This window comes from Coturnix japonica, chromosome 7, assembly GCF_001577835.2.
Source record: "Coturnix japonica isolate 7356 chromosome 7, Coturnix japonica 2.1, whole genome shotgun sequence".
In the NCBI taxonomy this organism is placed as follows: domain Eukaryota; kingdom Metazoa; phylum Chordata; class Aves; order Galliformes; family Phasianidae; genus Coturnix; species Coturnix japonica.
Window position 1 is genome coordinate 26,930,616 of NC_029522.1, and position 18,089 is coordinate 26,948,704.

The 18,089-nt window shown below is 42.1% G+C and overlaps 1 protein-coding gene across 1 annotated transcript in view; it reads left to right on the top strand.

Moving 5' to 3' along the window:
- The first annotated feature begins 12,104 nt into the window (after nucleotides 1–12,104).
- The window catches only part of GPR39 (G protein-coupled receptor 39), a 58,483-nt gene continuing 52,498 nt past the window's right edge, over nucleotides 12,105–18,089 (top strand). The window contains 1 exon segment of the mRNA NM_001323194.1: nucleotides 12,105–13,257. Within this exon segment, the coding sequence (NP_001310123.1) occupies nucleotides 12,390–13,257 (868 nt within the window). The 5' untranslated portion in view covers nucleotides 12,105–12,389.

Genomic DNA, 18,089 nt, shown 5'->3' on the forward strand with positions numbered 1-18,089 from the left:
AGAGCATCTCCTCTAATGATTACCTCTCTGATGTTTAGCACCTGGGCAGCAGCTGCAATGCAGCCCTGCCAGCAGGGAGCTGCCCTGGGACCAGTACCTTGTTTTATGCACTTTGCTAAGAGACCCGCCACGGCAGCGAGTTTCTCTTCTTGCTTGGCCTTTCTCTTTAAAGTCTGAGTGTTGAAAGTCTTCTTCAAGTACCAGTGATTTTACTGTGGAAAAGCGGTGAAGGTCATTGTGAAATATCTTGTACATTCAAGCCGAAAATTTTATTTCCAGAACTTCATCCTGGCAGCAATGTAGTAGAACAACTTAATAAAATGTTTATACCAGTGGCTGAAAGTTCACAGTAATCTGAGAGTGTGCAAAGATATCTGTAGGGTAAGTTATGCAGCTCGGCACTGAAACATTACTGTGGTATGAAGGATATTGTTTTGGCAATCCATTGTAGGATGTGAAATCTAGCTGTGCAGTTTTTGCTTGAGAAATGCACTGACAACTTCGTTAACATATGTGAAAGTCGCACATTGTCCTTTGGGCATTTCAGTACAATCAAAGTTGGTGCAGAAAATGCTGCCTATGCACCATTAACAACAGATATACTTTTTCTAGCACTGTGCTTGAGTTGGCTATTCAGTTAAGGTGAAACTGATAACGTATTTATTGTGCGTTTTACTACATCTGCTCTTCTAGTGGAGCACTCTGAAATTACAGCATGAAGGGTTGAGGTCTATTTCAGCAGGATCCAAAAGGCTTAATCTGTTGTTACAGAAGTGGTCAACTATCTTCATAAGCAACGTAAGACAAACAGAACACAGAGGAGAATCCTTTCACACAGTCACTGCAGTTCTTAGGTAATAAGTTAGCAAGTGGTACTTCAGTGTCTATATGTTTAGTTATTTTAGACTACAAGAAGATTACCAGAATTCTGTTGAAATTGGTCTCATCAGCCTGTGTTTCTCTTCATGCCTACCAAAAAATACACATACCCAAAAGTACAAAAAAAGCCTATATCAAAGCTAATACATCAATTTGCTGAAATTGCAAATGGAAGTGATTCATCTCTTTCAGGTACTGGCTTCCTACTACTAATTCAGAAACAGTGAAGAGGTGTAGGGGAGCTGGTAAAGCTCATTACAATGTCTTTATCCATTCATAATTCAGTTGGATCTGGACCCAAACCTGTCAAGGAATTATCGCAGTTGATTGCAATAGGAGTGTACTATCTGGCCCTTTTCTACACACACGGAGAAGAGCTTAGAAGTGAAATACAGCCATGTGGTGCAATGGAATATTCCAGTCAAATCATAGCCAAATCCTTGCCTCCGCTCAGGCATTAGGGCGATTCTGTTTGTAATGATTCAGAAATACTCAATATTCAGAGAAGTATTTTTGTTCGGTACCACAGAAGGATGACTAAAACACATTTAAAGCAGCAGATTTGGCTATCTTGCACTCCACAAAACTTTAAATGAGTTTTTTAAAAGGCCATCTCTGGCCTTGTGATTATTTTTTAATCATGAAATGTGTGGTAAAGTTGTTAATACTTTTACTTTACAAAAGCTTGAAAAACCTTACGTGGGTGAGGAACAATGTTCTTAGTATTATGCCAGTCTTGGGCAAAATAATAGGAAAGTTGTTAAGGGATTTAAACGATAGAGATTCGAAGGGCAGAAATATAATAAATGCTAATCAGCATTGCTAAATTTGCAAATGGAAGTGATGATGGCTGTGCAGATTTTGATAATATTTCTTACATATTCTGATGAAAAATTTTGCATTCTGCAGCTTCAGTGAAACATGCATTTAAAGTGTGCTAATGGATAGAACTCAAAAATGAGATATCAGTGGCAGTTATTACCAAACCTTTAAGGTGCTCTAGGGTTGTTCTGCTCAGGGAACCTTGAGCAACTTGTGGCAGGTGACAGACTGAGCAGTGAGGTGTAATCAAGCGTTTGGAGTCAGGTGTCTGGGACAGGAATCAGAAAAGCTTGGCTGTATTTCAAACCACAACTGAAAGCACTGGATGTTTGCATCACTGATCCAGCTGGAAATACATGAACTAAAGGCTGGGGCAGTGATGTAAAGTGGGAGTGAGGTGCACCAATTTGCTGAATATGACATTTGGTAATCTGAGCCCACTCACAAAATGTAACCAGTGCAAAAGGATAAGTTCAGGTCTTCTGAGGAAATATTTTCCTGGAGAACAGCAACTCTAAAGATATTTTAGGAGGTCAAATGAGATTCAGTGCAACTTGATGGAATGCTGCAGCAGAAAAGGGGAGGGTGAAAGGAGTACAAGCTGAGGGACAGCTAACAGTACTAAGAAGGCATGCTGTCCTGGTGAGGCTAAACGCCGTCATGCTTTCTGAAGTGAAATGTTTGCTTAAAAGAGGTAAAAAGTCGATGACCCTGAAAAACAAACAAATGTGACTGGAGTGCTGGAGGTAACACCTTGATATATTATGGAAGAAATAATTAGGACCACACGGAGATGATTATATAGGTGACCGGGGTGCACTGTAGTTACTTTTTCAAAGGCAGTTTAACTTAGAGTCACAACAAGAACTAGAGTTTGGGGCAAAAAGCCAACAAGTTCAAATGTAAAACTAGAGTCTTGTTTTTAAGAAACTGCTAAGAGAAATGTTGATGTCTTCATCTCTCAAGGTTTGCAGGTTAAGGCCGGAATAGATATTTTAGCCAAACAGAAGCTAATGTTCTTGCTGCAGGGGGACCGGTGATTGTCGTGGGATTCCAACTAACTTGTTCACTTCTGATCTTCAATTTAATGAACCTATGAATGAAAAAGCAGAACTTTCATTGAAGACAGTTAAATTTTGCCTGCAGAAGTACTGAAGCGTAATACTTATTTTTTGAGAATTGGACAAAGTTCTTGGTTCTGAATACAAATCCTGCCTTGCAATCCTGCTGTTTGCACACATCGCACAATTCTGGAGTTACTTAATTATAATTAGCACAGCATTATTAATCCACAACACTGAAGAACAGGAGCCATAATTTAGAGAAATCCTTATGGGAAGGATCTCATAGGAGATAAAAAGGAATTACAGTCTTTCTGTAGACTAGTAAAATTGTGGCATTCTGATGCAACTGTGTTTTAATGCTGCAAACAAAATTCTGCAGGACAGCTTTGATTTCCAATGGGTGCTATAGGGTTGGTGAGAAATTTTGGTTTTTAAACTAGATCTGTATGATTCTTTTCAGTTCCTAAAGGCTTTTCAATACAGTAATGTATTAGAGAATCACTGAACTGATCAGCTTGCTGTTTTGGTATTATTTTCTGTTATACTCACTAGCAGTTTAACCAGTCAAAAACAATTATTAAGCAATTTGTAACGTAGCGGATGCATAAATGGTCTCAAATAGCTTATGACTGAAAAGAGCGATGACAGAAAAGAGCAGCAACATGCTAGAATTCCTGTATTTGTAAAAACCCATAATAATTTCTTCCCCAAAAGTCAGAATATGTGGAAGGAATTTGGAAAGTTGGAATACATGGAAGTTATCTATCTGGATTTTTTAGAATCTCTCTACTTTGATGAATGTTACCATCTTGTGCAGTGGCTCTTCTCAGGCAGAGCTCCTTGCGAAGGCAGGTGATGCCTTCAGCTTTGTGACCTGGTATCAGAAGGTGTTGTTGCTCCAACTGAGCTCAAGGTCATATCAGAGGGGAGCACTCTTAATAGAAACCCTCCAGTTGGCAGTAGCTGGCTGTAACAGATTCACTGCAGAAAACAGCAGAGAAACATCAGTATGATGCTGCAGAGATGAAGCTTTTTCCTCTGCTTCTCAGCATTTGAAAACTGAGCTGATCCTTCTACACACCCTGTAGCAAATCCCAGGAGAAAGGTGAAATTTTATGCCTCATGGTGGGAGAGAGATCTCTCTGCCCATGGGAATCATTTTGTGGGTTTCTGATAGGCATCCTGGGAGAACGTTTTTGAGGACATACCCCAAGTTCTCTGAGAGGGACGTACCCTTGGTTTGAAAAGCTGATTCTATCACTTCCCACATCTCAGAAGTAAGAGACACAATGACAGTCAGTCATTCATTTGGAGATTTCTCTACAAGTTTCATGTAGATTTTGCTAATGCATTTTTTTAAACACAACTTACACGTCAACAGAACCCAAGACAGACTTTAAAACTTGCAACTGCCTATGTAGGAGCATGGGAGCCCTTTCTGACTTAGCACTCTTTGGATTTTGATTGGTATTTTGCAGCCCCAGGATTCTTTCTTCCTAGGCATTCTTTCCTCTAGGTGGTGCCAAAATCTGAGTGATAACTTTGTATTTTTACTAAGTCCATTTCCTTCTGTCTGGGTAATATCTGGAGCAAAAACCTGGAGAGACTATTTCTAGGACAGTACCTCCAGTTAATTTCTGCTCCTTATCAAATGTTTATTTAGGACCAAACCAGGTAAAGTTCATCCTGGAAAAATAATTTCCTTTGGGCTAGAGCCAAGGCTTTTACCTCTATGAATGGATGTCCTGTAATGCCTAGTGACTCTTGAGCACTCCGTTCTGCTAGCTCTTTTCTGCATACAGTAATTCTTCCTGATAGCTCTTGAGTCACACTGAAGACTGGAAGCCGCAGTAACAAAGAGTCATCCTGCAGGTGGTCAACGAAAGTAACATTCACAAAACACGTGGGATTTATCAGACAGTATATATACAGTGATTGTATTTGTTTGTTTACATGCTCTCTATGTTATAGATGTTACTTGTGTTACAGAATCACATAATGATTTGGATTGGAAGGGACCTTAAAGATCCTTAGTTCTACCCCCTTGCCATAGTCAGGGACATGCAAGGAGACCTTTTTGTTAGCAGAGAGAAACAGGTACTCGTAGGGCTGCAGTGGGCCTTGTGGGAGTGGGCTGGTAATTACAGCTGTTGAAAGTACATCTTTCTGTAGTATGAACATCTCACCAAAAATCAGGGATAGAGCTGTTGTTGAAAGGGAATGAGGGGGGAGAGAATCACAGATTCAGAGGGCAAAGTAAAAATAGTGATCGCTAAAATATTTTCACGTGAGATTTATGTAATTCATGTTTCAAAAGTTACATAACAGCAGTTGGTCTGTTCCAAACAAAGGAGTTTCTGTATTTTTCCAAAAGAGAAAAGCTCTACTTACGTGGTATGGGAAGTTACCATGATTTACTGGTCATATATTTCTACTGTAAGGTAGTTCTGTTTGTACTTTAACAACCACTTGGACAGAACACAGTACTGCAGTAAACACAGGTGAAAAGTACTGTGGAAAAAACAGTTTGGGATCCCATTTCTTATTCATTTCCATGTTCACCTGCAGGATTTGGGTTTGGAGGAGGGTGACCACCCACTTTCTGTGTCAATATTTAGTAGAAGAATTTCAAAAGTAAAGGAAGTTCTGCAGATAAAGTCAGGCAAACAACAGGTCTGAAGCATATGAGGAACACCCTCTCAGAGATGTAGTAAATATGCATTACAAGCATCACAAATGTCAACTCCAAGGTATACGCTGTGCTCTAAATTCAGATCAGCTCACTTTTGCATTTGTTTGCTTTGTATTTTCTTTGCTTGACTTACAGTAACCAATATAGTACTAAATTGCCAAATAGTCCCATTACGCTGTTTATATTTGCTTTTGCATTTCAATGACAGCTTAAATGCAGAGAAGAAAAAGTGCAGTTCTTCCATGAGTCAATATGGAGCCAGTGTGGATGTATGTCACCACCGCAGAGTTAATTCAGGACATTGCTCAGTGTCAGTGGAGGGTAGGAGCCGGGCTGAGGACCAGCAGAAAACAGGTTTTCTGTGCCAGTGGGGCCTTGGCTTGAGGCAGTGATCATCTCCTGTGTCCTCAGGCTGCAATTCAAGGCCTTTCAGGCTTGCTTCCCCAGTTACCTGCATAGCAGTGCTCTCATGACTAGTACGTTTTGGACTCTGTATCAGATGCAGTGTGCTGCTGCTAGCTCAAACTGACACGCTGTTGACCTGGAGCAAGGCTGCAGCCTTAATAGGCAAGGACGCATCCTCCAAAACTTTCTCAGGTTTTCCCAGCTACTATGTGCCTGGGCAGGGCAATTGCCCAGCATGTGGCAGCACAGAACACCTGCCCCAAGAACTCCTGCTCTTATGCACCAGCATGAGAGCGGAAGGAGTGAGAACAGCTTGGATAAGTATTTGGAGTCTGGTGTCTCAGCTGGACAAAGCGGTGGGAGTTCAGTGCCTCAAAAACCCCACAGCAGTGGCACATTGTGGAGCTAAAACTCCAGAAATTCACTTAGTGAATAAGAACTGTGAATAAGAACTGAAGCCAGTCTTCTAGCCAAATTGGAGGTATGACAGATTGTATGTTTTTTACTTAGAAACTAAGATGTGGCATTCCCTACACCTATAAATTGCTATGTAATGTTAATTGCCAGCTCTACCCAGAGGTATCTGCATCATTTCATCAATAGTTGAAGCATTTTACTTTCCCTTACAAGCTACCTAAAATTGAATTTGTTGAAATTCCTTCAAGGGAAGGAGCTGTATAATGATAAAATACAGTTTCCTTTAAAATGAGAAGTTAAATAGTGTGAGCTTTGGCATCATGTACGTATCATAAATGAGAAAGAAAAGAGTGGCAGAAGTGCTCTTGCCACGGTGACACGCTGCTAGGACTCCTTAGATGAAGGTCAGAAAGCCATCATTAGCTTGCTTCAGGCTAAACCCCATCAGCTGAGTTTTGAAGAGAGGCAAAATGATTCCATAATAGCTCAGCTGGGCACAAGCGCTGATGGTGATGAGGTGGCAAGCTCAAATAGGGAGCAAGAAACCATTATTTTTGTTTCTTTTTGCAGTAGTAAAGCTTAGCATGGTTATGAAGAATATTTTCAGCAGACCATCAGTCAACCATCACAAAGAGTGAACTGTCAATATTTTGCGGAAGATTCTTGGTTTGTTAACAAAGAAGAGCATGTACTGTGAGTTGTGGTTTTTGTATCCGCATGTGACAGCCATCTCCATAGATTATTGACCTGACAGGTGCATAACCAAAGTCATGGAGAATTCAAGTTATTAGAAGCTGCATTTTTAAGTTCTTTCTATCTTGTAAGCTTAGTCAACAAGCTGTATTCAGAGGGAGGTCTGAAGTTTTTTCTATGGCAATAGCATAACAAGATCCAAAAGGACGAGCCCCGTTATTGGAATAGTTTGTAAGGATTTTATTTGTTGGTTTACAAATAGGACGTAAGGGACAAAGTATGCTCTTAGAAAGGAGCTTTGACATGTACTTTGAAGCCATTGCCATCTATTTGGACTAAGCAGTTCAGGAGTTACTGAGAGAACAAGCTTTCATTCCGCCTGTTGGGGATGGTGCCCCAAGGCTCACGGTTTCATGAACCAGATGTTGTGTCGTGGTGTCATTGTGCTGCAGAGAAAGGGCTGTCTGAACAGGTTATTTCAGGAAACGTGATCAATATGATTGATTCGTGATTATCGAGACCTTAGCATGTTGCATGCTATTTGATTTTAACTTACAGCTCATTTGTCAAGTCTGGGAAATAAATAGGCTCAGTTCCTTCAGTGCCTCATTTGCAAAGGATGGAAAAAAGGACTGTCACATTCTGGGAGCAGACTTTTTCCCAGCCTTTCTAATCAGCTTCTCTCTGTTTGGGGCCACAGCTGCTGGCCTCTTTTTGCCTCCTAACAGCTACAGCAGTGTCAAAGGAGGCAGAGAAGTGCCTCTCCTCCCTGTCTCCAGAAGTGGAAAATCACTTTCTTGCCAGGCAGAGTGCACTCCCACCTGATGGCAGCAATCTGCAAACATCCTGCTGCCTTTGGTTTGCTTCAGACAGCACTGTGTTGGTGTGAAAGCTTTGATCATCTCCACCGTTTTAATTTACCTAGGTGATCAGAAAGCACGCGGCTTGTTAAAAAAATTCAGATACAACTAAGTACAGTAATTGCGTGTTTTGGCACTGTAAATGTATTTGAATTATTTTGAATTAAATCAGCTAAACCACCAGGACAACTAGTTATGAGCTGTGTAAATACATTTCTTGTTCTGTGTGCTACAGGTTATGCAAGGAGGTTAGCTGAAATCCAGGGTAGCAGTGAGGAGTCTCAGGTGTGCTGGATTAACCACATAGTCTCATCAGTGCCACCAGTTTCTTCTCTTGTTGCTTGCCAGTTAGTAAAATATACTGGAAGAAGTGAAGTGCTTTGATCCATTTATTTATATGGAATGATTTCCTCCAGAGATCACTTTATACCATGTGTTATGGAAACACTTTTGAAAGCCCCCTCTCTATCCTGCAGATGAGTAAACAGTATGTGATACTCCAAGAGGATGGCATTACAACAGATAACGTAGTTAAATAAAAGATGGCAGTTTTCCATATGTCACCTTTCTAGAGGTAATCTAATTAGATAAGAATTAATTATGGATATGCAGGTTATGCATCACATCCATTGCTGTGATTGCATAACCCAGTCTCTCACATTGCCAGAAGGAGCTGAGCAGTTGTTAAGACTGTGTTGCCCAAGAATGAACTCCTAGGGAAATGGAGAGGAAATACATCTTGCAAATGAATTCTACTTACATATAGTATTAACTGTCAACATGGTCTACCAATCAAGAAAGATCAAGAATAACGCACCATAATAATACAGAGGGACCTTAACAGTAAGGAACAGGCTTGTTATATACTGAGAAATCAGAAGGAAACCATGAGCTAGCTGAATTAATTATATTTTAATGAAAAATAATTTTAAAAGCCAACATGAGCCGACTCCAGCAAATTGATTTTTAGAGAATATTTAAAATCATTCAGTTTCTTCACTTTTGGCTGCTTTATTTCTTCCTTTATTCCTGCAACACTTTTCCCCTCTGCCTGTGCGGATCAGAGTAGCTGCCTTCTGCAGAACAGCAATCTCATTTTGTTTACCTTGTGTTTCAAAGAGAATTGAACAAGCCCAGGATTCGCCTTTTCTAAACAAATACTGGCAAGACAAAGGTATCGCAGCTATTCTAGGGACAAAGGGTTTGTCGAGATGGAGACGGGTAAAGACTGACAAGAAAAGAAGAGCCAATGTGTTTTTATCTGGAAAAAAAGTTAATCCTTTTCACAGCCTCATTTTCTTTGCTTTAGAGATAGCTTTCCTTTTTCATTTAAGTTTTAGAGTTTTTCATCCAGAGGAAGTGAGAAGCCAAGGTATTTTCTTTGTTCCTGTCAAGTAGCTTGAACAGTTTGAGAACAGAAACCAGTCAGAGCAGTGTGATTAGCGTAGCCAATTAGGGCGGATTTGCATATTCACAACACAGCTATCGAGAAGTCATTCTGCTGAGATAACGTGAGCGTGGCAATGCCTGTCTGCCACTCAGTGCATCCTGGCTCCTGTGCTGTGCAGTAATTGAGAAATAAGAGTGAGTCTTGGGCACCCCCAGCCAATCCACGTGCTGGCAACGTGCAGCTTGAGAGGAACGTGTTTGCAAGGCAGTTCTATGACACCCTTGCGCGCTGAAAAAGGTTAATCTACAATGCATTTACATAAAATGCAACAGCGTCTGTCAGATGAGTTGGTTCTTCAAAACTCAATCCAGCTACAACTTGTGTTAGCTATGGGGTGACTGAAACCTCATCAGGAGGCGTTTTATCAGATGGCAGATACCAGGGCCTGAGTGCCCTGCTGCTCTTGGTGTCAGCTCAGCCAGGTGCACAGCACGAGGGGCAGGTGAGCTTTGTGCAGCAGCCCAAAGGGCAGGCCATAAAACTTCACTCTTCTGTTCCAGCAGGCCTTGCAGCAGCAGGGTGTTATCCAAGGAGCTGGCAAGAAAGCAAACAATCCTTCAGGAAACCTTGTAGATGGGGTGTAGGCTGGGGTGGATGATCATTGCAGCTTTATTATCTCTGAAAGCAAAATATCACCTTATATGCTATAGCAACGACAATCTGTGCTCTGCTCCATCTATGTTCCTCCTGGTATTGCAGCCTGTTATCTCTACCAGTAACTGCAGGTGAGCGTGGCTGTGGCCTGCATCTTCTGAATGCTCTGTTTGTTTATTGAGGGGCTGACAAGTTGCTGCCTGCTCTGTGCAAGCAGCCACATGTGCTGATTTTAGAAAGATACACGGTGTTGCTTGTCCTTAATACTCCTGACTCCTCTGTGATGCTGGGGGCTGAGGTTGTGGTGTCCAACTGCAGCAGATCAGGTCAGGAGAGGCACAGTGGGGCCTTTGCCCAGGTACAGCTACACAGGTTGCATTCACTTCCAAAACTGCTAAGGATGTGGTAATCACTGCTACAAAATCAGGATCCTTCAAGTTAGATTATTCTACAAATCATAAGGTTATAAACTGGTGCTGTATTTGCCAGAATAAAGATTCTGTGCTCGCAGGCTCCATGCCACATAGAGGCATTTAGTTCTCCCTCCAGGAAGATAGTTTTTTTTATAATCATCCATGATAGGGATTTTTTTACCTGTTTCTAGAACGCTCATTGCGAGTTTATCTAGTCCACTGACTCAAGGAGGATTTTTTTTGGTCTCACTTTATGAATATCCACAATTGTCTCTTTCCTTCCTATCCCCTTTGCGGCACCGGCTTTTTATTAGAAAGTTAATAAACTTTGTGTATGTTCTAAAGATAATATTGAAAACTGCAAAATTGTGTTCTGCATTTTATAATTGGTGTGGAAAAAAGGAGGAGATCTAATCCTATTGGGCCTTCTTTGCTCTCTTTTGCTCTCTCTCTCCCTTTTTCCCCTTTGATGGTAAGCAGCAAATTTTAATTAGCTTCATTTCCACAATTCAGTCATGCATATGTAATCTTTGTTCACACTTTTATAAAGTAAAATTAAGTGAAAGAAATTGAGTAATAATAGAAAGCTTGTCTGAGCAGAACAAATGTGAATTATCAAACATAGGGGAAGATGACTGGGACTACAGGGCTTGAAGTTGTGCAAGGTTTGAGGTGATTTCTCTAAAACAGAACTGCATAAATAATGCATAGAAACAGGTGCTGATTATCCTGTTTTGGGCATCTTTTGTTCATTACGTACTTGGGCGGCTGAGGTACAGTGATAACCAGTGAATGTGAGGAGACTACTTAATAACAGCTTTCTAATGTTTCTTCTTTTATCATGAGCTGAAAGTGTCACATGAGCTTGTCTAGTTAATAAAAATCACTTTGTGAACCCACTGCTCTTAGATTTGGTGTTGGAGCAGATTGCTGTACTGGGCCTTTCTCTTGATTATAGCTGCAAAAGTTGTTCTGCCGTTTTGCATTGTAATTTAAAGGTTCCCTAATCCATATACACACCCTCTAATTAAATGTTTCCAGGGGTTACCTTGGGAGCCTTCAGCACTATGGTTTGAAACTAAAACTAAAGAGCACATTAAATTCATTCTCCCTGGGGTGAGACACAAGAGAGGGAAGTACGTTTTCATCCCCTGCTACTTCTGATTATTAGAAAGTATGAGCATAATTGGGACTACTGACTTCAGTATTTTGTTATCTGACGTGAGAAGATGGAAGTTTAAAGGCAGGCAATCAATGTGTCTAAATCTGGAGTTCGATTTATAACTTGTGAGAAGATTCATCAGCAGGAACTAAAAACCAGAACCTTCCATTGAAGTAAATTGGTCCGTGGCCACAGAAGCTGCATAACAGACACCACTGCACCGGATGCTGAGGTCTTCATTAAGGGATATGTAAAGTAGTGAGATGCGTTGGTGTCACTGCAGAGAGAAGTAAAGCCTGGAGCCCAGCTAATGTTAAACTTAAAAGAGCAGATATTTTCCCCTCAGTGTGTGTTCACGCACTCAGCCTCACCCCACCGATATAACAGGTTTAGGAGAAGCACCTTTTTTTGTCCCTGAGTCGCTCTTGTAACAGGAACTGATTTCAGAATTGGGCGTGTTTTTTGTGTGTTTTTTTTTTTTCCCCCTAACTTTCCTTTGCTACCAGTGACTGGGGACTGGCAAGATTTAAGTTAATGGTTAACACGGCTGCACAGAAACTCTGACTTCCTCCTACTGAGGTCAGGACAGAAAACTGCCTCTGCTCACAGGAAGAGAAGAGAGCTGAGCGAAGAGCAGGACGCATCACATAGGAGGCTGGGGAGCAGTAGCTTCATTCAATAGAGGAAAGGGGAGGAAAACCCGAAAAGAGCAAGAACTTGTTTGCTGTAAAGACTGGTAAGAACTGAGATACTTTCTCTCCCACTTGGATTATTGACTCAGCAGTTGTTGCTAACAAAACCCACGGGTGTGGCTAGTTGAGACGATTTCATTGTACCTGACTGCTTCGATTTGTGCGTGTTTGTGTAGGGGGCAAGGTGAGAAAAGACTGAACATCCGAGAGGCTTTTCCTCTCTCTTCCTCCTCCTAGAGGCTGCTGATGGCTGAACAAACACCCTCTTCAGACTGTTCTCATCTCATTGATCACAGCCACATCTCTGAGTTTGAGGTATCTCCTTGGATCAAGATCACTTTGGCCTCCCTTGACATCTGCATCTTTGTGGCGGGCATCTTGGGCAACAGCATCACCATCAAGACTACCAGGATCCTGCAGAAGAAGGGCTACCTGCAGAAGGAGGTTACTGACCACATGGTGAGCCTGGCCTGCTCTGACCTGCTGGTCATCCTGCTGGGCATGCCTGTGGAGTTCTTCAGTGCCATTTGGAAGCCCTTTTCCACCCCAAATGGCAATGTGGCTTGCAAGCTGTACTATTTCCTCTTTGAAGCTTGCAGTTATGCAACTGTGCTGCATGTAGCCACCCTTAGTTTTGAGAGATATGTGGCTATCTGCCACCCCTTCAAGTTCAAGGCAGTCTCTGGACCCCGTAAAGTGAAGATCCTCATTGCTTTTGTCTGGGGGACGTCTGTCATTGTGGCTCTGCCCCTGCTCTTTGCCATGGGCACGGAGTATCCACTGGAAATCATTGAGGACTATCAAGGTGTGACTGCCTGCACCAAGCCAACTGCCAGACATCTCCTTCCTGAACTAAAGCAAAATTTGACCATCTGTACCAGCCTCTCCTCCAAGTGGCCTGTCTTCCAGGCCAGTATTTTCAGTGCCTTTGCTGTGTACATCATAGTGCTGGGCTCCGTTGCCTTTATGTGCCGCAGCATGATGAAAACCCTGATGATCCACAAGAAAGGAACTGTGGCAGTGAGGGGTGAGCCTGGACAGCAGGATCAGTACCTAAGGAAGAGTGAGAGCTCAGAGGGCAAGAGCTCCAGGAGACAGATCATTTTATTCCTGGGTGAGTGACTCCTCACCTTTCCTGCTTCCAAAGAAGGGAAGGAGATCCCAGAAGCCTCTGTCTTAGCAAGTGTCTCCATATAAGGGGTCTGTGGCTCAAAGGGGAAAGGAATGCTGTTGCTTACAGTGATGTGTTTTAAGAAACCTGATTATAATGCATGCCTGTGTGATGCAGTGGTGGGAACAGGGTACTGATGCTGGACCTGTATAAGTAGGCACAGTTGCCAGGATATAAAGCAGCTCTATTTGCATGTCTTCCTATTAAATTAGAAATACGTGCATATTTAGTCAGACTCTTCATAAGAGGAAGACTGATGTGCAGAATCTAGACTTAGTCCCACTCTGAAGGCAATTACTTACTAATTTGGGGTGCTCTCAAGGGGCTCTTGTGGCTGGGTTGCGTCTGAACATTAAGAAAGCTGGGCTGAAGAGCTGATTTGGTCTTGCAAATAGCTGTTGCCCTCTTTGGGTTTTTTTTATGGGGGGTGAGAGGGGGGATGGTTTGTGGTTTTATTTGAAGACCTATATATATTTGGAATTATGTTTGATTCTGATCTTTCCTGCTGCATTTGTCAGACAAAAACTAATCAAGCTGTCATTTCACCAGCTTGGAATCTTTCCAGGCTGTGATCCACACAGTTTCCATGTTGATGCGCTTAGAGCCATCCTTAATCATGTCTTGGCTGAATTACGGCTAGTTTTTGTTTTGTTGAGTTGTTCAATACGATACTGGATATAATGAATGAACCATCTTGAGTATAAATGAACAGCCAACCTAGGATTTCTATATTGCTTTTTGGTGTTCTGCTTGGTGTTGAGAGAGGGAGTTAAAACTCGTGGGTCTGTCCACTTCTAAAGCTTTGTGCAGATTAGCTTTTTTATTAGTGTTTTGTTCTGTTTTTTGATAGATAGGGCTGGTAACTTGAGGGTGTTGGGAAAGGATGGAGCTGTGCTGCCACAGAGTGTGATGAGGGCTTTATGTAGGAGATTGTGGAATGGCTTGGGTTGGAAGTGATCTTAAAGATCTCCTACTTCCATCCCCCGTATCCAGGGTTGACAGGGATGCCATCCACTAGATCCGAACTGACCTTGAACACCTGCAGGCATGGGGCACCCATAATTTCTTTGGGCAGGCTGTTTCATTTCAATCTGAGTTAAAAAAAACCCGACCTCCTAATATCTAATTATATCTCCCCTTTTTTAGTTTAATCCATTCCTCCTTGTCCTGTCACTGTCTGCCTGGGAGATGTGGCACTTAAGGCTGCACTGATCTCTTCTTCATGCCTAGGGTTCATTTAGAGAAGCAATCATCTTCTGCCAGGTGACTGTGAGTCATGGACGAGAGACCCCACATCAGGATGATTGAAAGGGCTTTTGATATCCTTAACTCCACTGAAAGCTCAGTCTGCTGGGGTAGAAGTTTAACAGCTGCAGCTAAATACAGTATGTTGCACAGATGAAAAAGAGAGATAAGGCTTTGCTCTTTAAGTTAAGTGCTGCTGTGGGATCCTTAAATGTCTGTAGATCTGGCTGCTCTTGTAAATCATCATCCACAGCTGCATCAAAGTCCGGTCTAAGATCCCAACTCTGCAGAAGTTCTGGCCAGGGTGGGAGGTGAAGGTTAGTTACTGAGGCTTTTCTTCCCCTCCTTGGCTGTTGTTCTTGCTTGGTGATGGTCCAGTGTGTATTGGAGCAGACCCATTGCTGCTTGCAGAAGTGTTAAGAAGCTGAATGAAAACAACCAGCTTGTCCTCTGTCTTGAGGGAATTTGACACCAATATTTGATGCTTTCTCAGCTTTTTGGAACAAGTAGATACTTCTGCGAATTCCCCAAAACTATTTCAGGCATCTTTCGAATGGCTCTTAATATGAGTCTTGCTAATTAACTTCTGTTGGGAAATAAATTAATAAACTGAAGAGGAAGAAACTGTAGCCTGCATCCCTGAGAACAATGCAAAGCAATTTAATTTGGAGATCTCATAAGAGTGATGCTTTAGGGCAGTTTTAACCCAGAATAAATGAACATATAAATTGTTTACAAATCGCTGAATTTAAATATAGTGATTTAGAAGTCCTCTTTGTTTTTCATTTAACAGATGGGTCAAATTAAAACAAATATTTGCTCGTTTACAACATATTTCACTTTTAATGTGAAATGTGAATGACGGTGTATAGCAAGATGTCTTTGAACATCTAACAGCATTAAAAACAATTTAGCATTTTCTAGTTGTTAAAAGTGGTAAGTTCAACAAAACAGAGAATTAAACTCATAAATCTCCTGACGATGAGAAAAAGCCGAGCAGAAAGAGACGTGAGATGGAACTGGTGCTTTTTTATTGTCACGTTATTGTGCGGCACTTTAGAAAATTCATGAAAATGAATTGGAAATGTTGAAAGTGAAAGACTGCTTGCTCTGGGTGGCACTGAGGCTTGCAGGAGGAGCTGCAGATGGGCTGACATCGCAGCTGTGGTGGAGGAGGGTGACAAGGGGCTGAGCAAGGGGAGCAGCAAGGTGATGGGCAGGCTGTGCTCAGCTGGGGAAGGGCTTGTGAAGATCAAGTCCTTGGGCTTAAAGCCCGGAGAGGCTGGTTGAGGATTTGACGTCTGTGGTGTTTTTGGCAATGCTTATAGTGGAGAGCAGGAATTGGTGCAAGAATTTTGCACCTGTTGTTGTAGAGGAAATACTTCCAGAGGCAGTTCAGCTTAAATGTTGGTAGATTCACCCCAGTGGAGGAATGTAAAATTATCCCACTGTTCTGGAGAAAATCACTTTTGCTTCTATAAATGAGGCTGTGCAGTTCTATTGTTTCCAGCTTCTTTCCCATGACTGCTCTTGGCAGTAATATATCACAGATACAATAACACGTGTAAGTCTCTGCATAATATTCCTGCTCTTGAAATTAGGCATTTCATGCTTTTGGCTAGACCAGGGCGCGCTTCCTGTGGCCTGTGCTTGTGATTTTTTTTATTTATCTTATGAGTGAGGAGGCAAAACCTCCCTGCCTACAGTGGGTCAACCCATCACTGTGAAGGGAGCAAATCTAACTGGTAGGCACCGGGTCATTTAAGGCGGCTTTACTTGTGTTGTGACAGGAGATCTAGTGAGGGTTCTGGATGAGTGTGAGCTGTTGTGAATAGCAAGGAGAATCTATCTGAAAGTAACTGTTTGAGTGGTTTGTGGCAGCGTTTTTTAATAGTAGTTTCTCACCCCCCCCCCCCATGGTAGAAACAGAAGCCTGTAGAAGACAGCCAGGTAGTGCAATAATTAGCAGTGTTGGTGAAAGATTGTGCTTTCTTAGTTGAAACAATACAACTTGAAGGCTACCAGGTAGCTCTTTGCTGGGAAGTGGGATAGGATAGGACCTCTGTGTCCCTTGCCAGTGGTGTTTGCCTTGGCACCAGCTGCTCTGTGCCAACACTGCCCACTCGCACTGGTGTCACCTAATTCCTTTCTAACCTGCTTGCTAGTACAAAGCCTTTATACAACAGCAGCTTGTCATCAGGCTACATCTGACTGACCTGGACTTGTACTCTGTGATGAAGCAAGTTTTGACTGCCTCAAATGAAAAATTTATTGCTTCTAAAGCTTCTGTGATATTTCTCTTGCCAGCTTTAGTTTTGTGCTTCTGCTGAAGGTCTAAGTTATATTGAATGAGGCAGCTTCAGGCCTACCACAGTAAATAAGCTGGAATAGAAAAGTCTCTTAGTGTTGCTATAGCCACTGCTTGTCTTTGCGTATGCTTCCAGTTTGCCTGTTGGAACAGTGCTCTTCTCTGCTAGCACAGCAGAGGGGTCCTGCTACACGAGTTGCTCGGTGCTGTGGGTACTTTGCCACTTGCCAGCCAGCATCTCAGCAGCTGAGCAGTGCTTTTCTGTCTCCTGGCATTGCAGAGAGACATCTGTCCATCCCGAGCTTCTTTCAGGAGGGAGAAGCACCGAATTAATCCAGCTGCTATGAAATGGTTGCAGTAGATGCAGACAGCAGGAGCTACTTAACTGGAGACTACAGCTGAACCTGCCCATAAGCTAGAGCTAGATAAAACATGGAGTCTGAAATTTAAAAGATCTCAAGAACATAAGCCGGTGCACCATTCCCCCCATATCCTAGTGCTGGCAGATTAATGTTTTGCTCAGAATGAAGGTATTGTGTGTAGAAATAGCCTTTCTGAAAATCGCTATGGAAATGTATTTCACGAGGCGCTTGGCAATTGGATTTTCAGGAGGACAAATTACTTCAAATACTCTGCAAAAAATACGTGGTTATCACAGTATAACTTGACAATAGTGGGGCTTCTGGTACAGGAAAATTAGATGCTTCTTCATAGGCTGGAAGTGGCTGGGTTTTTTTTTTTCCTTATTGAAAAAGGTAAAACTTGGGGATAGAATAACATTGAAAGAATAACCTAATTGATTAGATTCTGGAAGAACACAGCTCTAGCCCATGTTCTTTAAACTCAGCTTCATTGACTCCTCTCGGTTCATTTCTTTAGTCATTCCACTCAGCTGCCTTTCTTCAGAGGCTTTCTTGGAGGGGTGCCTGAAGATAAATACGTTGTAGGCTGTATATGATTTTCATCTTTGTGTTTTATGTGGTATCTTCATCCATATACTCCCCTGAGCAGAGTTTCAAAATACATAAGATGTGCAGGAGGCTGTGTGCTCTGAAATGGAGCAGGGATGGAGCAGGCAAAAGGACCAAAGGACTGGGCTCAGGCCATTCAGCTGAATGAGACACCCACCCTCAGTTGCAAGCAAGATTTTTGCTATAAGTGTTGATTTCTGGAACGAAGATCAAAGCAGGAGATTTTCTTGGTGGTTTTCAGGAAAATCTGT